General features: G+C 43.7%; 1 protein-coding gene across 7 annotated transcripts in view; it reads left to right on the forward strand.

The window, feature by feature from the left end:
- The window catches only part of CEP192 (centrosomal protein 192), a 103,610-nt gene that overhangs the window by 59,859 nt on the left and 21,131 nt on the right, over positions 1-22,620 (forward strand). For all 7 annotated transcript variants that reach the window (XM_057527136.1, XM_057527139.1, XM_057527140.1 and 4 more), the window contains 13 exons: positions 593-769; positions 2,099-2,189; positions 2,356-2,532; positions 5,726-5,986; positions 6,244-6,359; positions 7,887-7,996; positions 10,668-10,818; positions 15,013-15,188; positions 15,802-15,925; positions 17,364-17,469; positions 17,906-18,113; positions 20,328-20,407; positions 21,282-21,377. In XM_057527136.1, coding sequence (XP_057383119.1) covers positions 593-769; positions 2,099-2,189; positions 2,356-2,532; positions 5,726-5,986; positions 6,244-6,359; positions 7,887-7,996; positions 10,668-10,818; positions 15,013-15,188; positions 15,802-15,925; positions 17,364-17,469; positions 17,906-18,113; positions 20,328-20,407; positions 21,282-21,377 — 1,873 coding nt within the window. The remainder of the gene's footprint in view (positions 1-592; positions 770-2,098; positions 2,190-2,355; positions 2,533-5,725; positions 5,987-6,243; positions 6,360-7,886; positions 7,997-10,667; positions 10,819-15,012; positions 15,189-15,801; positions 15,926-17,363; positions 17,470-17,905; positions 18,114-20,327; positions 20,408-21,281; positions 21,378-22,620) is intronic.

The raw sequence follows: 22,620 nt of genomic DNA on the forward strand, positions 1-22,620 counted from the left end.
CCACCCCTTTTCCAGGCCAGTGACTTTTTGGCACCCAAATCATAAATGAATATCACTTTACAGTGGTCGGAGCACCCTTGTCACCAGCTTTTGAACTTGCTTGATAAATGTAGCTTAGCCTGCTGTCCTCAGACTCACGTGGCCCATCCCCTGCCTGGTTGCCGAGTCCCTTGCCTGGTTCCTGAGCCCCCGCCTGGTTCCCGAGCGCCTCAGCGTCCTCCGCCTGCTGGGCGCTGGGTGCAGAGGTGCTGGCTGCTCAGATGCAAACACTTGTGCCGGGAGGACTCGCCCGCCCCTGCCCACTGGGGTAGCGCCCCCACCTAGGAGGCTTTCCTCATCCCTTCCCAGATCCCTCCCTGTCTCCCGTGGCCCATGCACTTCTCTCCCACTGTGCTTGTGGCGTGGGCCTGTGGCATGTACCCGTCTCCTTCTCTGTCTGTTTTCTCCTCTGGAATGTAAGCTGTGAGGGTGAGAATGCAGTGTAGCCTCAGCACCGACCAGCTCAGTCTCTTGGACCAAGGAAGCGCATAGGACGATAGTTGTCAAAAGAACTGAATTCTGAATATTGAACTTAGATGGTTTTCTTTGTTAGGATCTTGAAAATATTTGTGCAGTCGTTTGGCCCTCAGTATGAAGTGATGTTAAAAGGTGAAGTAGTTTCTTCAGGAAACAAGCCTCTGATGCCTGCATCTTGCTGCTCAGATATTCCTTCGATTTTATCCAACAAGCAGTTTCTGGCGTGGGGAGGTGTCCCCCTGGGCAGGACACAGTGAGTATACACTGTAGCCGTTATCACCTAATGCTACTCTTCCCTGTGTTGATGATGACCATGTTAATGTTTTTAGAATTGAAATAAAACTATCATATATTCATTATTCACCCTATCATGAATTCAAATTTTTTAGTAAAATTTTTACCTATTTTTAAAATACAAGCCAAAAAAATTAGGTTTCAGTTTTCTTAAGCTCTCTGGTGAATTCTGTGCTGATGACCAAACTTAGGCAATTAAGTGTGTCTTCGTTCTTTCTCTGGAAAGCCCTGGGGACTGATGGGAAGAAGAAATAATCAGACGTTGCATCTATTTAAGGAGTTAGAGTCTAGTTGATGAAGGGGCACGTGTTCTTTACGCAGCTCTCAGTGAAGACCCCTCTCAGCTAGACTCCTGAAATGTCCTGCATGGCCGTGAGTTTGAGGAACTGTGCCCTTCTCAGTAGCTCCTATGCCCGTGCAGTCAGTCCATCTCTAAACACTGCACTTGGTTTTAATTGGCTCTGTTTTTATGAAAAAAATATTTTTCAGAAAGTCTTTCCCAACCATGGTACCTGTGGAAGGCTTTTCTGGAAAAGGTGTGTGGAAGGTGTGCTGATAACCAAAGGTCTTTGATTTTATTCTGAGGTTAAACTCAGCAGCCTTTCCCTTTTAACACAAGGTGCACAAGGCATAGACCACAGCTTAAATAATTTAACTGCCAGTCTTCAAAATTTGAGTAAAATGGAGATTTATTCATGTATTCTGTATTCTCCAATGAAGAGAGGATTCATATATTTTCAGAGACTGAAGGATTTTCATCCTGCCAGCCAGTTGCTATTCATACATCCATTCTACTTGCACTGTAAGTTTTTTTAAAGTAAGGTTAGTTCAGTATGCTGTTTAAAAGACTACTTTGTGCAAATGAGCCTGTTAAAGTAAAAAATCTGAGCAATGTGCTTAGGACCCTTGTTTCCACGAAAGATAGGTTTTGGAGCTGAGGATGGTATTGACTTTAATGACTTAATGAATTTGGTAATCAGAATTTTCATTGATTACTATTTTATAAGACAGATAATTCCTATACACAGAGTATGAATAATAAGGGCAGCTAAGGACCTATAATAGGAGAGAGATTAAACCCAAAATCTTCTCTGGTAAGGTGAGTCTTGAGCATACGTTCTCAGAAATGTAGAGTTCTGGGACTGTGGAGGCGCTTCCAGGCTGCTCCAGGGGCCTGTGCGGTCAGTCCATCTCCAAACACTGCAGTCAGCTTTAATTGGCTTTGTGTTTATGATTGTAGCAATATCCATGGAGGAAAATCACATTTAAGATGTGTCATTGTTTCTAGGCTTCAGAAACTAGCTTTAAGAAATAATTCTACATCTTCAGCCCAACATTTACGACTGCTCATTAGGGGACAAGACCAGGACTGCTTTCAGGTTTGTGGAGTGCATGGCTCTGTTCTGTTTCGCGTTCGTCTAAATCCAGGACACTTAACACGTGTAGGCCATCTTGTGTTCTTAGTCTTCGAGGAGTTCATGTTAATGGTATGTTTTATTTGTGCTGCTGCTCTGTTTTATGCAGAGATTTTTTTTTAAATTGTAGTTTCAGCACACTTTTGGTTCAGAAGAGCGATTGACCAGTAACTGTGAGGTCAGGATTCATCCAAAAGAAGACATTTACATCTCTGTGTTATTTGCACCTACTCGATTATCTTGTATGTTGGCCAAACTAGAAATTAAGCAACTTGGAATTCGATCACAACCAGGCTTTAAGTTCACGGTAAGATAATTTTATAGCTTTTTTTTCCCTCCCATGGAGTTTATGACATGTTGTAACTATTGGTTAAATATTGGTAAATTACATATACTCTGCTTTTTATAAGTCAAAATATGTGATTACCTAGATTTACAAACAAGTTAGGGAGTAATTATATACCTTGTAGGATTACCCTATTTTTAAAGCAGCCACCATAGTATTCCTGTAAGTAATGGTCTTGTCTAATGCTTGTAAGTTTTATTTTGGTTTGAAAATTTTGAAATGTACTCAACTTTTCAGAAATCCATTTTTTGGTAAATCCAGGTGGAAATGTTTAAGATGTTGACTTTCCAAGTAAATTTTATTCTTTCAGTTCAGCAAAGCATCTATTGACGTCATTTGTTAGATTCTGTTCCGTACACCAGGGATACAAAGACAAGAGCTTTTCTATTTTGTTCTTCCCAGCATAATTTCAAAAAATTTCAGGTCATTTCTTTAGCTAGATTCAGGGCACTAAGAGAGAAAAGTGATGAATCCTGGAGGAGAGGAAAGAAGGACAGGGTAGTCGGATGAAGCCTGAGCTCCCTGAAAGTAGCTAAAAACCGAGCAATTAGTTGACAGTGGGGCTGGGAATACAATGTTGGTCGTTTCCTAGTGTCAGAGTGGACATGTGATAAATTACAAGATTAACAACACCTAAAAGTTTTTTTAAAAAGGATAGATATTTATGGCAAATTTACCTTTATTTGATGCTGGAGCTGGACACACTCTCTGTGGAGCTCTTCACATGGCCCCGTGAGCTTTGGTGGGGAGAGATGTTAAAAGGTGTAAATGGCCATTTTCAGAATGAGGCCTGCAGAGCAGCGGTTCTCAGCCAGAGACCGTTTCACCATCCAGGGGACACTTGGTAATTTCTGGAGACATTTGTGGTTGTCACACTGGAAGTGGGAAAAGGTGCTACTGGCACCTGGTGAGTAGAGGCCAGGGGTGTGGCCAGACACCCACAGTGCACAGGGCTCCCCACATCAAATGGCCCAGCCCAGGGGCCATTGTGCCGAGGCTGAGAAGCCTGCTCTAGATGGATTTTATTTTATTTTATATATTTATTTATTTATTTATTTATTTATTTATTTTTTTAAAGGATTTTCTTATTTATTTATTTATTTATTTATTTATTTTTGGCTGTGTTGGGTCTTCGGTTCGTGCGAGGGCTTTCTCCAGTTGCGGCAAGCGGGGGCCACTCTTCATCGCGGTGCGGGGACCGCTCTTCATCGCGGTGCGCGCGCCTTTCTCTATCGCGGCCCCTCCCGTCGCGGGGCACAGGCTCCAGACGCGCAGGCTCAGCAATTGTGGCTCACGGGCCCAGCTGCTCCGTGGCATGAGGGATCTTCCCAGACCAGGGCTCGAACCCGTGTCCCCTGCATTAGCAGGCAGATTCTCAACCACTGCGCCACCAGGGAAGCCCTATATTTATTTTTGTTGTTTTATTTATGTTACGTTATGAGGCTTGTGGGATCTTAGTTCGCAGATCAGGGATTGAACCCGGGCCCCCGGCAGTGTAAGTACAGAGTCCTAACCACTGGACCACCAGGGAAGTCCCTGAGAAGCCTGCTCTAGAGCACCAGTTTCTCTGGTTGAAACTTTGGGTCAGTGGGCGTTAGTCAGATTTCATTTTATTTAATCATTCTTTTTCTTAACCTTTTAGTCAGTAATTATTTGTGACTCCTTAGACTTTTTTAAAAAAATTTATTTGTTTTTATTTTTGGCTGTGTTGGGTTGTCGTTGCTGTGCGCGGGGCTTTCTCTAGTTGTGGCGGGGGGGGCTGCTCTTGTTGCGGAGCACAGGCTCTAGGCGCGCAGGCCTCAGTAGTTGTGGCACATGGGCTCAGTAGTTGTGGCTTGCAGGCTCAGTAGTTGTGGCGCACAGGCTTAGTTGCTCCGCGGCATGTGGGATCTTCCCGGCCCAGCGCTCGAAACCATGTCCCCTGCATTGGCAGGCGGATTCTTAACAACTGCGCCAACAAGCAAGCCCCCTCCTTAGACTTTGAAAATATAGGAAGAATACTGATTTTGAGTGTTTTCAAAAGCTGACTTTCCCCGTTACTTTCTATTTTCTTGCCTAAGATTTACTTGCAAATTTCTGCGGGAAAAGAAAAATTAGAAACACTTTTGGCTCTTCAAACTAGCAGAGCTCACCCTGAATGAGGTGGGATTTGCAGGAGCTTCAGATCTGAAGCCCTTTAAAAATGCTTTTAATTTGTACTAAAGGGCAAGCAATACTGATTTTTGATCAGCCTGAATTTAATTTTTCAAAATGTTACTTAGTATATAACAACTTGAAATAAGCTACTGATGTTTTTAAGTTTGCAAAGGATTCTTTGGAACTTATTTCAATAATTAGGAATGAAAGCTCATTTTTAAGGGAATGCATCTCAAAGGGTATGAAAAGTTTGTTTCCTAGCAGGGTACCTATTTCTTACATTCCTATTCATAGAGTCTGTTCTGTGAATCCTTGTTTCCTGGTAGTGCTGAGCCCCATGGGAGCCTTGTAGCTCAGGGGTGGCCCTGGTCAGCACTGGAGCCTCCACTCTGACCCCCACTACCAGGTTGGCTGTGCTCTGAGGCTTGTTTGAGTTCTGGGCTTCTCTTTGTTCCCTTTGGCACAGTCCTCTGACTCTGCTAGACCAGAAGTTAACAGGATTATATGCTCGTAGATTTTTCTGCCCCCAAAACTTTTCATATTGAAAATTCAGAATTATTGGGTATTTGAAAGAATTACATGGTGATCACTCGCATGCCCTGCCACTTAGATTCTACAGTTAACATTGTGCTATATTTCTTTTATCACATATTTAACTATCTATCAATTTACCTTATTTTATGCATTTCAGAATAAATTATAAATACCAGTGTCTTTCATACTGAACACTGCTTAAGCAAACATATCAATATTAATCTTTTTATTGTTCCTTTATCATCTAAGCTTGGCATATTGGAAGGTAAATAATTTTGCAGCTCTTTGATTTGTTTTTCCCTTAAAACATAGTCCTTACTATAAGGCTAGATTGACTGTGAGGAAGCTACTAGCCAAAGTACACAAAGGTTAATAATTTTAATTGTAGTAAATCTGTTTTTATTGTCTTCTCTGACTGTAATTTAATCTTCTATTTTCTGCTTACATAAAAATAATTTTGGATGTATGTGTTCTGTATTTTTAGATACCTTTGTCTGGTTATGGAGGCACAAGTAACCTGATTTTGGAAGATGTTAAAAAGTTGTCTGACAGTTACATGGTAACAGTGAATGACTTAGTGCCTGGCAAAGAAAGTAGAATTGTTTTTTCTGTTCGTAACACTGGCTCTCGAGCAGCTTTTGTTAAAGCTGTAGGTTTTAAGGATTCTCAGAAAAAAGTTTTGCTGAATCCTCGAGTATTAAGGATTTTTCCAGACAAATTTGTGCTCAAGGAAAGAACACAAGAAGTAAGTATGAAAGTCTCTGCACTAAAAATATGAGCTTATTTTTAGGTTAAAGTAATAATTATGTATTTTATGGCAGAGAGCTAAAATCATATTTGAAAGGAATGTAGGAGTGGAAGGACTTATCTGATCTTGGAAATGCTCTTCATGTGCGTCTTTGTCTATAGTGGCTGTTTGTGCTCCTGTGACAGTTTATTCAGAGTGAAATGACTTACTCAGAAATAGTTAATACTCACTCCTGATTTTTTTCTTGGCATCAGGATGTTACTATAATATATAATCCATCAGACAGAGAAAACAATTGTAAAAACACCACAGAACTGTCAACTATATACTTTTTTGGTGGAGATGAAATTTCAAGACAGCAGTACCGAAGGTGGGTCACTTACCTTACATGATGGTGGGGACCATTCAGTGGAAATAAAGAGGCTGTGACAGTGGTTTGGGATTTGGAATTTATAGAAGATGTTTCACTACTTATTAGTGAACCGGCAGATGAAAGATCTTGGTAAAATTTGTGTGACCGATAAGCTACCTGTAGGAGAAATACAGGTAGAAATACCTGTAGGAAACTCGTCTGCAGGTTTCCTTGCAGTATCCTTTTCTGGACGTACATAGTGGCCTCTGCTCCTTTGCTCAGAGAGGACCTCGGACTTCATCGTAGGACCGTCTTTGTAATGATGGCAGATCAGTTTCAGAAAAGATTTAAGAACTACTGAAAGAGTATATTGTGTGAACGCACCTGACTTGGAGCATTTCTGGGAGTGTTGAGAATCATTTCAAAGGATCAAGCCGTATTTTAGACATGTGTAGGGTGTCTAACTCTAGCTACTTAAGCTTGTACTTGTAAAAAATTTGGTACATCCTATCTAAATGTAGTTTAATATGCTGGAATGTTGTCAAATTTATATTTAGGTCTAGGTGTGATTTAGACATTCTGTGTGTTGAATTCAGAGTTCTCGTGTCACAAAATCTCGTTTCCTAGCCTAAAGCTGAGTATGAGGTAAGTGAAGCTCCTGCCAGTTCATCGTTCGCAGGAAGTCATTGCCTCCCGGGAGGGCGGGCGTGTGCGTGGGCCAGTCATTCCTTCTTCCAGTCCTTTGTGCTCTGCTGTGTTTTATTCTGATACAGAGTTCAGGAAACTGTTTTATTTTTAATCTGCGGAAGACTGTTAGAATGCTTAAGAAGAGTTTAGTGATGAGTTGCTACATGATGATAGCACAGACCTGAAGTGAAGAGCTCAACTTTGAATGCGGTTTTTTCTCTCAGTTGAGTATTTTAGAAATAGAAACTGGCATTTAGAGAAATTAGATCACAAGGTTTTTTGGTTTTTGTCCTTTCTCTCTACTGGGATATAGAAAACAGCGTACTCCTTTATAACTCCTCTTTGCCATTAATTTATAGTAATGAGATTTCTTTCGTTTGTGAACATCTGTGTTTTATAGAGAAATTTACTTTTCAGTTTTCTCACCTCAAAATTCTCTAGAAGAGGTCAAAGTAACAGAATTACATGGTAATTTAAATATTTCCTTCTGATGTTTTATTTATATCATCTTCTTGGCATATTTTTTCTGAGGCAAATTTCTAACTGACCAAATTACCACAAATAATGAAAATGTATGACCCGAAAAGAATCTAATTTTATCTTCTTTCTACTCTTGTGTTAGGAAGTTGTTGTTTTGATGTGTTTAACTGAAACTGATGATTGTACTACCATGTATAACTTTTAAGGGAATTTCCAAAACAAGGTTTTTTTTAAAAATTACTTATATTGGGATTTAGGACATAATATCTATGAATTAATGTATCATGATGTTAGTGGGATTTTCCAGATGCATGAATAAAATCTAATTAAGGTTATTTTGTATGTAAAACGACTTCTGAATAAAATCTCTACTGGCAGAGCCATGCTGCACACACCAGGGGTGAGAGAGCAGGTCCTTCCCACCCAGAGCATGCTGCAGAACATCAACTTCACGGAAGCATTTCAGGACGAGCTGCTCGTGACTGAAGGTAGGAATTTCAACGTATTTTAAATCTTCTGGGTCCAGTGTGTGAGGAGGAAGAGTGTTAGCTTAGATGTGGTATCAGGCTGAATTTGAGTCACAGCTTTGCTGTATGACTTTGGACAGATTACATCACTGAAATTCAGTTTCCTTAGCTGTAAAATGAGAGGAATAATGTCTGTGTTCTCTACACAGAGTTCTTGTGAAGATCAGATGAGAGGGCTTTGCCTTGTAAATGTTAGATGTTATTAATATGTTATTGCACCTAGTCTTTGGGTGGACTTGTGAATAGAGGAGGAGAATGGTCATTATTAAACTCAAGTTATTACTGTTAAAGATTTCATGATTGCAAACTTACACTCATTTTGAGATTTCTCTGCTCTTGTGCCTGCTGTGCAATTTATGGAGGATGTGATAGTGGTAGTGTGACTCTAATCTAGATGTTTAGCCCTATTTGAGCTGAGCAATTCAGGTATTTAATGGTATTTATGACTCATACAAAATATAAGAATGGAAACATGCAAATTGTGTAAAAATACGTGCACAGATTTTCACCACAGTATTGTTTATAATGGGAAGAAGTTAGGAGTAACCTAAACTTCCAAGAGTAGGGGATCGTTTAATTACACAATAGAATATTTTGAAGGCATTCAGACAATATGATTCTATATTAAATGACATGGAAAGCTCCTCAATTTATTAAGAAAAGAATTATTTTAAAATTTTGCATATAAGATCACCTGTCTCCCCCTTGGCCTGTGAGCCCCTAGAGGCAAGGGCTGCACCTTCTACCCCTGTGACTCATGCCCTACACTCCCCACCAGCTCATTTGGTAAAAATAATTTAATTTCTTATTTATAGTTACCTAGGTAAAATTGCGGGAGTATACACACCAAAATATTAAGAATGGTTATATTCTGGTGGTAGAATTTCAGGTGGTAGTGTCTTTTCCCCCCATTTTTATTTTCTAGTTTTTTAATGATGAAATACACACTCCTTCTGAAGTGGGAAATGATAAAGGAAAAGGATATTTATGCCTATGTAGAGGTGATATAGAATAGTTTATGATCTTTTCAGCAAATTGGGAGTCTAGATCATCTGCTTCAAGGGTGGGTTAGTTAAAAATAATGAAAAGATTCGAAATGGTTGGAAAGAACGTTGGATTTGGAGCTGAACCTCAGTTCATAGCCCATCTCTGCCACCTCAGCTCCTCCGAGCTTCACCTTCCAAATCCCTTCCTCAGAGGAAGGATCCACGTGAAAGAGTTAACCTGAACTGTGCTGTGGAGATGGACCCACACACGTAGCAGCAGCAGTGAAGTCTAATGAGAACTGGGCAGCGTGAGTGTGCAGCCCTCGCAGCTTCACGACTCTATGGCTGAGTGGACTTGGTGGGGAGTGCAGGGCACGAGTCACAGGGGTAGAAGGTGCCGCCCTTGCCTCTAGGGGCTCACAGGCCAAGGGGGAGACAGGTGATCAAAGTACAGCATGAAAGTGCTGTGACAGAACTGTGCTTAGGGACCTGGGGGCCACAGAGAAGGGGCACTCCGCTGAGAAAGCGGGGAGGGGGTTGACAAGGAGGAGAAGGTGTGGACCAGGGTGGGGGAGGGTATTCAGGCAGAGGGAGCTGCATGTGCAAACATTCAGGAAGTGGGTGTGTTAAGGGTTGTGTTGACAAACCTGACCAAGCGCTCAGGTGACCTGCTGAGACCCCCCTGTGATGGGGTTGAGTGGGGGCTTCAGGTGGGTCCTTGGGGCCAGGTTGCACATCAGGGAGTATTGGGCTCCTGGAGGTGGTGTGCATGCTGTCCAGGTGAGGGGAGGAAGCAGCCCCACTTGTGCTGGTTGGTGTAATGGATCCCTATAAGAATGTTGCAGTTGAACTTTTTACATGATTATTTTGAAAAACATTTGAGCATATTACTATTAACAAGCATTCATAGCGATCTCACTTTTGTAAAATGTGTAATTACTGTGGCAAATAATTTCACAATTAAACTTTTATAGTCAGATGTCTTGTTTAATATAAATTTTAATTTACACTTCCTGTGTTCTTTCTGAATTTCCATCTTAAATATACTTAATTCTTAATATCTAATTTATATGTAGAATACAAGCGTGTTCTCTAAAAGTTCTTGTATATATAAATTCAGGTAGGTTTATCTTTGGATAAACCTTGAGCACTGTCTGATCAATCTAAATACATGTAGTTATACTAATACTGCCTGTTTCTGGATTTACTTAAGTTTTTATGAGACTGCCGCTTATGAAGCGTGTACTCTCAGCCTCTGTGTTTTGGCCCCTCATTTGGGGTGGAGGTGATGATGCCTCGGAGAGCTGTGGAAACTGACCAGGTTGGTTTATGTTGGGGGTCAGAACAGTGTCCACAGCCCTGAGACAGGTTGTTACTCGTACTTCCCGTGGGGAGACTGAGGCTCGGGCTGGTGAAGGAAGCTGCCAGAGGTCCCAGGCTGAGCGTTGGCGTGGCTGTAATCCAAATCCAGGGCCAGAGCCTGAGCTGCCAGTCATTGATGCTAATCCGTAGTGTTAAAAATCCAAATGTCACCTACCCTCAACTAAGAAGATACAAGAAAATATGTAAATATATGAGTACCTCTGTTACTTGGTGGTGTGATTATGTGAAGATTCATGTATTTCAAACATTATTTTCTATTTCAGTATATGACCTTCCCCAGCGGCCCAATGACGTCCAGCTCTTTTATGGAAACATGCGTAAAATTATACTTTCAGTAATTGGAGAATTTAGAGATTCTGTTTCTAACAGAGAGTTTCTTCCACCTTCTTCCAGACCTAGCTTGGAATCTAAAAGGTAAAACTAACAAAACATCTTTCATCTGAGTTCAAGATTATTTGATTCACAGTAGAGCTGATCTTTTCCCTTGTACTTTGTTGGGTTTTGTCTCAAACTGTTTATTTCATCTTTATTTTTAAGTTGAAATAATTCCAGATTTACAGAAAAGTTTAAAAACAATACAGAGGGACTTCCCTGGTGGCGCAGTGGTTAAGAATCCGCCTGCCAATGCAGGGGACAAGGGTTCGATCCCTGGTCTGGGAAGTTCCCACATGTTGCAGAACAGCTAAGCCCGTGTGCCACAACTACTGAGCCCATGTGCCGCAACTGCTGAAGCTTGCACGCCTAGAGCCCATGCTCCACAGCAAGAGAAGCCACTGCAATGAGAAGCCTGTGCACGGCAATGAAGAGTAGCCCCCACTCGCTGCAACTAGAGAAAAGCCCACATGCAGCAATGAAGACCCGACGCAGCCAAAAATAAATAAATAAATTAATTAATTATAGAGAACTCCCATACGCTATCTGCACTGAGATTTCGCAGTTGATAACGTTTTACCACATCTACCTTATGGTCTTTCATGTATATACAGGTTTTTCTGAACCATTTAGGAGTGACTTGCAGACATGATGACCAGTAGCCCTGAATTGGCTGTAGATGCTCCCCCTCATAGGCACGGCAAGCCCGTCAAGGTTAGGACGCTGATACAGCGATACAGGACCACCATCTGGTCCACGGAGTCTCCCAGTGATGTCCTGTGTAGTTAAGGCAAACGGCAAACAAGAAACTGCCCCTTTCCACTTCCTCTTTGGTCCAGAATCTAATCTGAGATCACACGTGCGTTTGGTTGGCTTGTCCATTTACTCTCTTTCAATAAAGAGAGCTCCTCAGTCTTTCACAACAGAGAAAGCACACAGGGTTTGCTTATCAAGTACGATCCACAGAATCAAAGGTATTTTCCAGAATGAAGCTTCAGTACTAATTTGGGGTGAAACACAGAGAAACCTGGGGTTGCCCATGGTACTTTCTAGATCTACTTTGTAACATCAACACTCCCCTCTGGCTTAGATTTAGCGCAAGGTCCGTAAGTTGTGGGTGTGGTGCGTCACACAAGAGACTATTTTGATCATGAAAGGTATTTTATACTTTGATAACTATGTAACTTATGTGATGCTTTTCAAACAACTGTGCCACATAAATTCATAAGTTTCAGATTTCTTTACCACAAGCAATGTGAGACAGACCAGGTGCTGCCTGTTTTAAGGACCCGAGTGCATTTGCTGTGGGATCCGGCATTTGCAAGATTATAAGGCGATTTGACCAAGCCATCTTTCTTTTTTTTCTCTGGTCGTTTCTTAAAAAGGGAAAAGTAGGCTGCAGGCCAGCTGCTAACTCTTTCTTACCAGGTACCTTGATGTTTTTATAGAATACAGGCCAGTTACTTTGTAAAATATTCTCGATTTCAGTTCACAGCTTCAGGACACGCAGAATGATGCTGTTTGTTTCTCAGCGAAGCTTCCTCGGTGATGAACAATGCTGATTTGTCCTGTTACTAGCAATATTTTTATCACTTTGTTTAAGTGGTGTTTGCCAGGTTTCTCTACTGTAAAGTTAATAAATATCTTGAAGGGATATTATAATACACAACTTGGAGACAATGAATGATCTTGTTTCTCGTGAGACTTTGAGCACCCAGTGAGGATTGCTTCCTGAATCATATTATGTCTGTCTTGGTTACTAAATGGTGATTTTCTGATCCCATCTTTCTGCATTTATTAGTTATCTTTCTACTTTGAGGAAGGAATTTCCTTTTCCTTCTTATTCACATATATTAGGGCCGACTCGTGGATTCAAGATTAATCCTTGTTGTCATTATTTCGTCCCCTGACCTGCTCCTTGGTCCTTTGCCTGTGCCCACAACACCTCTGGGCACCTCCTTATTCACAGGCACAGCAGGATGGTCGAGGCTCGTCCTTCACTTGCCTGTCCAGCCTGGAAACGACACGGGCAGCAACGTGCTCATTGCTATTGAGGTGTCCTTGCTTCCAGGCCTGCTCAGTGGACAGAGCTAGGAAATATATGAGTTTATATACAAATCCACATGCAATTTATATCTACTTCTGTTTATAAATGTGTTAAAATCTTGAGTTTACACTGATACCTCCAATTCTAATCTAACATAACACATGGATTCCTTTCCTCTTTCCCATAATTGTACCTTTTTTCTCCAGTACTGAGAAGCCTGGCCCCATTATTTTCAATATGTTTACGTTTTACTCAGTCCCCCCTGTTTTCAGCCAATCTTGTCTTCACATGGTCTGTCTCCCTGGGCCCAGTTTGCCAACTCACACCAGCAAGTCTTAGTGGCACCAGCTGAGGGCTGACTCCCTCCATCCCCATCACCCTAGTGCCTCCGACTCACGCCAGCTTGGTTTCTTTAATCCCTATGCTGTTCGTGTTAATTTTTTTTCTAAGATAGTCAAAGATAGTATTAACATGTATTAAAAATTACCTTGACAGTTACTTCAGTTGTGAGGAACTTGTTCTTAGGAAGCTAAAAAAACAGGAATCAACTTTGTTTTTAAATTGTTTTCTGACATTTGGCCGGTGCCCCCTTTGTTTCTCTGGGGCGGTATAGGTCTGATTGGAAAGGGGTGGGTCAGAGGGCGGTGAATTAGGGGTGAAGAGAGGGATTTCTCTCTGTCCGCCAAGTGTTGACTGGAGTCCAGGTGTAGCCCCCGCTGTGTGGTAGGTGAACTTGGTCACCGTACCAGTGAACTTCGGTTGTCATGTGTTCTCGTGATTATGAAATTTAGTTGAATTATAATTTTTTAGTAATCTAAGGCTTATTAGAAAACCCAATTTCAACACTTAGTAAAAAAATCTTCCTAAACTTTATTAGCATTTCTTAACTGTAGTTTTTTGCCATAAGATTTTGTTTTAAAGTTTTTTGGTGTTAGTGATGCAAAGGCAGTTATCATTATTGTTATAGATACTTGAAGAGTTTTGTTGTTTTTCTTAAATTCTTAATATTGGGTAGGTTTTTTTTTTTAAGGAAGGAAATTCTTTTATTTATTTATTTTTTGGCTGTGTTGGGTCTTCGTTGCTGCGTGTGGGCTTTTCTCTAGTTGCGGCGAGCAGGGGCTACTCTTTGTTGCGGTGTGCGGGCTTCTCACTGTGGTGGCTTCTCTTGTTGCAGAGCACAGGCTCTAGGCGCGCGGGCTTCAGTAGTTGTGGCACGTGGGCTCAGTAGTTGTGGCTCGCAGGCTCTAAAGCCCAGGCTCACTAGTTGTGGTGCATGGGCTTAGTTGCTCCAAGGCATGTGGGATCTTCCCGGACCAGGACTCGAACCTGTGTCCCCTGCATTAACAAGTGGATCCTTAATGACTGTGCCACCAGGGAAGCCCTGGGTAGTTTTCTAGTAAATCTTTTTTAAAAAACATTTATTTATTTATTTGGCTGCACCGGGTCTTAGTTACAGCATGCAGGATCTTTAGTTGTGGCATGAGGGATCTAGTTCCCTGACCAGGGATCGAACCTGGGCCCCCTGCATTGGGAGCACGGAGTCTTAGCCACTGGACCACCAGGGAAGTCCCTCTAGTAAATCTTTTAAGAGACCTCAGATGGCATGCAGAAGTCAAGGCAGGAAACAAATCATTGCAGATTCTAATTAAAGGTTAGTAATATTTAACCTATACTGTACTTTACTCTTTTTTTTTTTTTTTTAATTTTATTTATTTATTTATTTATTTATGGTTGTGTGGGGTCTTCGTTTCTGTGCGAGGGCTTTCTCTAGTTGCGGCAAGTGGGGACCACTCTTCCTCGCGGTGCGCGGGCCCCTCACTATTGCGGCCTCTCTTGTTGCGGAGCACAGGCTCCAGATGCGCAGGCTCAGCAATTGTGGCTCACGGGCCTAGTCGCTCCGCGGCATGTGGGATCTTCCCAGACCAGGGCTCGAACCCGTGTCCCCTGCATTGGCAGGCAGATTCTCAACCACTGCGCCACCAGGGAAGCCCTGTACTTTACTCTTTATACACTTCTTTCAGAAAACCCCAATGTGAAGGATTCTTATTCACTGAAAAATATATAATGCACTTTTATTTTTATCTAAGTGTTTTCAGATTTATGAATAATTAATATAAAAATGTGACACAGTTTGCTTTATCATTTTTAATTTCTTTTCTCTCTCTCTCTCTCTCTCTCTCTCTCTCTAGTGAATCTGGCAGTTGTGGGACACATGGTGGTAACATTTCTTTGGATGTTTTACCAGTGAAAGGTCCTCAGGGGTCTCCACTTCTTTCACAAGCTGTTCGCCCACCTCAAGATAAATCGGCCTCGGAAGAAGTGTGGGCTGTCCAGCCTGAACGCTTGATTTTAGTCGCCCCTTCTTGTGAGTATGTCCCCAATGACAGGACAGAAAGTCCCTCTGGGGCCCGGGCTGTACTTGCTCTGTGCTCAGGGCTCTCGTAGGACAGACCTGGGCTCCATGCGGATGTGGCTGGTGGCTTGCCCAGGCCTCCCCTGCCTGCTACAGACCTGACCAGAGTGTCGTCCTGACACGAGGCCTCGGACCCCAGGCCAAGCTCCCATGTGGCAGAGCTACCCATCCGGGGGTCTTGATTCCTGCCCCCCACCCCCCCATCCCCCACTGAGAATGCAGTTGGCACTTGGCCTCTTTTACCCTTAACGTTGATACCCTTGGTCCAGAGTAGGAACAAATCTAGTACCTATGTCTGTGCCCAAGACAGGGAGTAACAATTACCAGATTTCCTTTTTCTTCTTTGTTCATTACTAAACTTTGTTCAGTATCTTTGTAGTTTCCAAGAGTAAATGAAGGTCTTGCTTTACCAGGAATTTGAAATTTCTGTAATTGGGCAGTTGGGAAAACAAAATGAGTTAGTATGGTAGTGTTTTTATTTAGGATTTATTTTTACTATTTATTACCCTTTGTCTTTTTCACCAATGCTAAATGTAAGTAACATTTTATTTATCTGCTGTCATAGGTGATATGGCAAAAACTGGACGTTTCCAGATTTTAAACAATTCTGTTAGGTTACTGAAATTTGAGCTGTACTGGCCAGCACATTGTCTTACAGTGACACCACAACATGGGTTTATCGCACCAGAGTAAGTATGACCTCCCTTTCCCCTGGGTGTTATTTAGATGCTTTAGCATGGTGACTTTTTAAGGATCAAATAATAGGCCATTTTAATTTATTCAGTAGAGTTTTGCAGTGTGCTGACTCTGTAAAGAGCACCATGCGTGGTTCTGTGGGACCACAGTGAGTTCAAGACTCATGCTTCTTAGCGGGTGGAGACCATGTCCACAGCCAGTTACGGTATCGGCCTAACAGGGTGGAGAGACGTGTGAGGCGGGGTAGAGTTCCTGATGTAGCTCTACCTACAGAATTACAGCACAGGGTTATGGCTGTGCATGTGATGAGGGTAGTGGTCTCCAAAGCCCTGGTGGTCCTGCCTTTGTCACCTTGGGTCTAGCAGCTTATTCTGCTGGTTTTATCTAAGGACATTTTACAGACACCGATTCCTGGCTTCTGATATGTCTGAGCCATAATCTAGCTTGCCGTTTTCTACAAAGGATATTTTAAGGTAAAAAGAAGTCTTTGGGGGCCAGATGGTGATGAGCAGCTGCCCTCTCTGTGCAGCTTAATTATTGGGATATAGCCTCAGCTCTGCAGCTTCTCAGGGACTGTGTCTGGGTTGGCACAGAATACGCACATCTGAAAGTTGCTTCACATTTGGGAATAGCAACTTTGCACAAGAGCAACATGAAGTTTATTTGCTTTTGCAAAATGATGGCGTATGCGTATCAGGAGAGTTTATTTGACCAAGACTGGGTTAAGGTATGGTTGGGGACACTCCAGAGAAAGGTTCCTAGGACCAAAGCAGTCAATTAAATGTTTGTCCGTTAATGGGTGAAAAGCTGGGAGATGATAGGACAGGTTGTTCACAGAGAGTTGTCCATCACCCTGCGTGTTGAGCTTTTAGCAGTGGGAGGTCATCTTGCTTGGCCATTTTGGACGTGGGTACTAACCTCTCTTTATAACTGGTGGTTTCTCTTAAGTCACAAATCCAGTTACATCGTCCACATGTAAGTCTTCGGCATCCCATAGCTCTAGAAGAGAACAGTGAGCACAGAAAACCTGACCAACCCCCTTTCCCACCCTCTATTCCCTTCCAGTTATGCTCTGTGACCGTGACGGCTCGTTCTTTATCATCAGTGGCTCAGAGCCTTTGTGTTACTGGTCTTTTGCTCCAGAAATGTTTAACTTGAATTGCTGTTTAGATGGGATTTCTGTGGTGTGGTCCATTTTCACATGAGCTTTGCCCTTAGGTTCTTGGGTTCACACCACTCAGCTTTTTGTCAGCCTCTGGGTTGGGGTTGAGGCCAAATTATATGCGCCTGGGAGCTTACCTCTGTTCTCTGCTCTTTCTGAGCAGTGAGGAAGTAGTTGGTGACTGACAGGACAGTATTTGTAACTCTTGTGGTTACTGCTGTTCCAGTACAGGGTATTCTTGGTTCTCAGTGTTGAATTCTTCTTTTAAGGAGCAAGCTACAAATTCTTGTGAGTCCTAATTCCTCCTTATCCACAAAACATTCAGTGTTCCCGTGGAGTGGCTTGATCTATATACACTGTGACAATGGACAGAAGGTAATTTTTTAAACATTTTTTTGATCAACATTTCTCTTTTTCTGCAGTTTAAGTTTTGTAATCCTCATTGATAGCACTTACATTTCGGAAATCGAATTGAGGTGTCCTTTTAGCCCAAATAGACTTATTTAAATAGAGTATTTAGCGCAGAGTTTTTCCACTAGTGAGCTGAACAAGTGTCATGGGTGGGCAACAGTGGAGAGTGGGGCCTGGAAGCCATCATTAACTTGAAGATTTTGCTTTGGAGAAAAGAGGGGAGTTGGGAGAAAGGATAAAGTCAAAGAGCTACTTTGGGATCTGAATGGACTTTAATTTCTAAATTCACCAGTGTTTCATTTGTTTGGCATTACTTTTCTCTACCATAATTTAAAAATAGGAATTAAAAAAAAAATAACAGCTTCACTTGCATCTTATCCCTTTGTTTGGCTCATTTCAGAAAATTGTGAAGGTTCAAATTCGAGAAGATTTGACCCAAGAAGAACTTTTCACTTGTTTGACCTCCAGCCCATTTGGAATCCTTTCTCCAGAAACAGAGCCTTCAGTTAATCATCTGGTAAAACCAGTGACAAAACCACCTTCCACAAGAGTTGAGATAAGAAATAAGACTGTTACTTTTCCTACAACAGAACCTGGTGAGACTTCAGGTATTGTATCACAAGGTTACGTAATTCAGACTTCTGCTAGTACGTTGGATCTAACGCTCTTAGTTAACTGTAGTTTGTGATAGGTGCAGTTTTCCCGTTACTTCAAGAGAAAATCAAGTAGTCGCTGGAAATCGTTTCAGCTATGAGCTGGATTTGCAGACGCTTAAAAATTGTACCATGTTGAATTTAGGCCTTTAATAACTCTCTGTTCCAGAAGGCTTAGACTTTTTTATCAGAACCGTCCCTCCCCGACTCTCACTAGCTCTTTGACCAGAATTGCTACTAAGTTAGTGGCTGAAGAGGAGAGGAAGGTGGGTGGAGCCCGGCTCTGTCAGTTACTCTGTGACTACAGGCTCCAAACTTGCCCAGCCTCCCCAGCTGTGATTAACACCCACCACCCAGGGCCTGGGGATGGTGACGCGGTGTGTGAAGCACCTCTGAGCTTCCTTGGGCAGGAGTAGTGCTTTCTGCCTCTGTGGGCGCTCTCCCCACGGCCTTGGGGTCTAGGATTGCACATGGACAACTTAGATAGGGTCTGGGGCCACCTGTCACCTGGACCCCCAGCTCCTCAACTCTTGTTGTCTGTCTTCCACTGCAGCTCAGTCTCCTGCCCTCAGGGTCCCTCCTGGATCTCGTCTGCACCAGGAGCTGTACCATGTTTTCACTCAGTTTCAAGCCTGTCACTTCTGCCCATCACCCCCTCTGGCTCTTCCCAGCTCGCTTACTCCAGTGGTCAGAGCAGTTGCCTGACCACATTCAGACCTCCAGGCCTTTCCCCTGCCCATCGCCCCACCCACAGCGCACTTCTCCCCTATCCCTCCTCAACTTCTGTGCTCTGTCCCTGTAACTCCTCACAAACACTCGTGACTGCCTTGTGCCCCTCGCCCAACGCATTCCCGTCTGGCAGAATCCCGGCCCTGTCTCTGCCCCTGAGTGCTGTGCGACTTGGGCCCCTAGACGCCCGAGCACAGGCTTCCCCAGCGCCCTCGCAGCCCTCCTCCCCGCCTGCCCCCGCCCCCAGTAGCTGAGTCCTCTTGCTTGCAGCCCCCGCTGCCCCCTCCTCCCCGCTCCTGCTTGTTCCGGCTCTTGCCTTTGCCTCACACATGGTTGAAAATCTAGAGACCATCCCAGGTGACCCTTGCGCTGGGAACCTGGGCTCACCTGCTCCTGCCGTCTCAGGCGGGGCTCCCTCGGGCCCTCCTCCCCCACTGTCTGCATTTCTTCCTCTTTGCCGAAGCGTCTCCATCAGGACGCAGCATATCTGCCGTCACCCATGGACGGGGTGCCCTTGGCCCCTCGCCTTGCTGCGGCTGCCCTGCCCTCCTCCCTGGCCCCTTCCTGACAGGGTTGTACTCCCACCCTCGCTTCTTCAGCAGCTTAGCTGCTGCCACCACCAGGCCCTGAACTTGCTCCCATCAAGGTCACTAGAAAGCTTGATTTTGCCAAATCCAGGGCATCTTTTGTGTGTCTTTGTCAGTTTGACCTTAGCACTGGCAGCCACTCCTTCCCCCTTGGAGCAGCTCTTGGGGCTCACCTTGCCTCAGGGCCCCTCCTGAGCCTGTGCTGCTCCCTCCTCCTCTTCTGGCTCCTAATGCCTGCATCCCGTTCCTTCTCTCTGCTCGCCCTGAGCCCCAGATGTGCACCCCACACATCCACGAAACCTGCTTCTCCAGCCTTTCCCATGTCAGCAGTGGCACCACTGCCTGTGCACTTGGTTGAGCCAAATCCCTACAGCTGATGTCTCTTCCCTTCTGTTCACCCGTCCCGTCCGTCAGCACGTCCTTTGCAGTCTGTCTGCAGAATAAACCCCACATCTGCCCGCTGACTTTCCTCCCTTGGCCACCACCAGGCCTGATGCAGGTCACCCTGTGCGGCATCTCGGCCGAGGGCCGCAGTGACATGGGCCAGGCTCTGCCCGCACTCTGACCCCGTGCAGCCTCTTACCTGCGCAGCACCAGGGGTTCATGCATGGTGAAGACCCTGCTGTAGTTCTTCAGTAGCTTTTTGCATTGCACTTCTGTTAAATACAAGATAGGGCATCTGTCAAACAGGACTTCGTTAGAAAATAATGTTATTCCTGTTGGACTCTAAGGGATCTAAGTGTATTTTTTCCCTGTGATGAGGTCAACACAGTATTTTCCACACATTATCCCACGAATCTGCTTGTTTATTTATCCCTCGAAGAGTTTGAGTTGTTAAATGTGTTCCTTTTAGGAAGTTACCTGGAACTTGAGAATCACGGTGACACGGAAGTGAGGTGGCACCTGTCATCCTTAGCCCCACCTTACGTCAAGGTCAGTAGTAATTGCCTCACATATACTTCATTTTAATGTTTAATTTTATGCAGGATGTTTAAAAATCTGAATTATGAGCATATGTTGAGATTACTGGTTTTTTGTTCCCCTGCTTCATTTACTTGATTATCTTTGTAAGTGGGGCTAACCTGCCCAGTCGTGTTCACGAGGTGGTTTTGAGAGTCAAGTTAGAGAATGTATGTGGAAATACGTGCTTGCTCTGTTTCATGCTGTCTCCTGCAACCCTGCTTTTTATCTGAAATAACTATTTTGAAAAATATATAAAAGTTTTATACCAGGGTGTTGTGTGTGTGCTTTTCTATCCTGGGTTCCAAGTGCTGCTATGTGTTTTCAGCCAGTGGGAGTGAGTGCAGGAGACGGGATTGAACCTTCCTTGCCAGTGAGTTTCAGCCTGTGTGCCCTGCAAGTGGTGTCCGCCACTGGGCACCACCCGAGCCAAGTGTGTGGTCACGGGTGGTGTGGCCGCTCTGCCCTTTTCTCCGTTTGACCATCATGGTTGTGAGCCATAATGTTAACAAGACATGTGTAAAAGATAGTGCTGGGCCCACTGACAAGAAATGAAGCACTGGTATCATATGGAGTGTTGAAACGCACGCTCAGCAGGGTCTTCAGGGTCTTTGAGGAAATGGCAGTCCTCTGATGTGGGAGCAGCCTCCTACAGAGCACTACCGCCAGGGGTGGGATGAGGGTCCGCATCAGGTGAGGCCTGGTGTGAGCCAAGCCCAGGGTGCTCCTGGCCCACCATGAAACAGGCTGGTTTGACCTTGATGACCGTGAAGGCAATGGTGTCACTGGAATAGATCCGCTTACTTTTTTGTTTTTTTATTTGATTGTTTAAATGGTATCTTTGTAGGGAGTTGATGAAAGTGGAGATGTTTTTAGAGCTACCTATGCAGCATTCAGATGTTCTCCTATTTCTGGTGTACTGGAAAGCCATGGAGTCCAAAAGGTGAGTTCTGACACCTTTTCACAGCCGTCTGGTAAGAACACAGTGTTGGCTGGCTAGGAGTGCCTCGTTGTTTCCACCCAGAAGAATTCGCTCCACCTGGACCAGTGCTGCTCACAGCCAGGCTGTTGCAGGAGCAGCTGCAGCACAGGTCAGCGCTCTGCTTCTTCAGCGGGACATCTTGTGTGAAACAAAACACCGTGCTTGGTGGTGTCGTTGGTTTACATTCTGGTGTAAGCACTTCAGGTGGCCTCAGGTTGCCAGTGCTTAGAACACGCTTCTGGTAGTGCTGATCTAGACAGTGGTTTTGTCCATCAACTGTAGTCAGAAAACTCTACCAGTGTTGCAGATCACTCAGTGTTCATGTGGGGTCAACAGTGTGTCTTCAGGGCAAGTGTGACAGGTCCCTTTAGTACCACAGCCCTGGTAAGTTCCGGTTTGTTTGTAGCCCTGACCTGGCCCCTTCATGTATCTTGCAGGGATGCTAGTTGTTCACGTGGCCTCAGTAATACACTTTTCCTTTTTCATTCCACTAGCCAAAACTCATTTAAACTATAGCATTTACTTGATATGGGTCCAGTTCCTCAGAGATTCAAACTTGTAATAAGGTTTAGAACATAGTTGTGAGCTCGTAACTGACCATGAGAGAATCTTTGAGCAATGGCAGAGTCACAGACTCTGTGTGCTTCACTGGGTCTGTGTAACAGGCTTCCAGAGGGTTTCTGACTTTCTTGTAAAGACACAGAGTTCTACCAGCGTAGTTTATTTCACTTCCCAGACCACAGGCAGCCGAGCAGGGAGCACACGTTGCTCAACAGAAGTTCTGCATCTGAAAGGAAGGTGCAGAGAAGCCCCAGCAGGAAAGTCATCTTCTGTGCGTGGATCAGAAGACCTGATGGTATTAAAACAGCAGTGCTCCCTAAACTCATCTACAGGTTCAGCACAGTCCCAATCAAAATCCCAGCTTGTTTTTAAGAGATTGACAGGCTGGTCCTAAAATTCATGTGGGTGTGCAAGGGACCCAGAATAACCAAAACAATCTTGGAAAAGGATAAAGTTGGAGGTTTCACACTTGCCATTTTCAAAACCTACAAAGCTACAGTAATCAAAACAGTGTGGTATTGACAAAGATAGACCTATAAAATATGTGATACAGATGTGAAAGTCCCAAAATAAATCCTCATATTTATGGTCAGTTGATTTTTCAGTAAGGGACAATTCAACAGGGAAAGAACGTTTTTCAACA

The sequence above is a fragment of the Balaenoptera acutorostrata genome, chromosome 13 (assembly GCF_949987535.1).
Source record: "Balaenoptera acutorostrata chromosome 13, mBalAcu1.1, whole genome shotgun sequence".
Lineage (NCBI taxonomy): Eukaryota > Metazoa > Chordata > Mammalia > Artiodactyla > Balaenopteridae > Balaenoptera > Balaenoptera acutorostrata.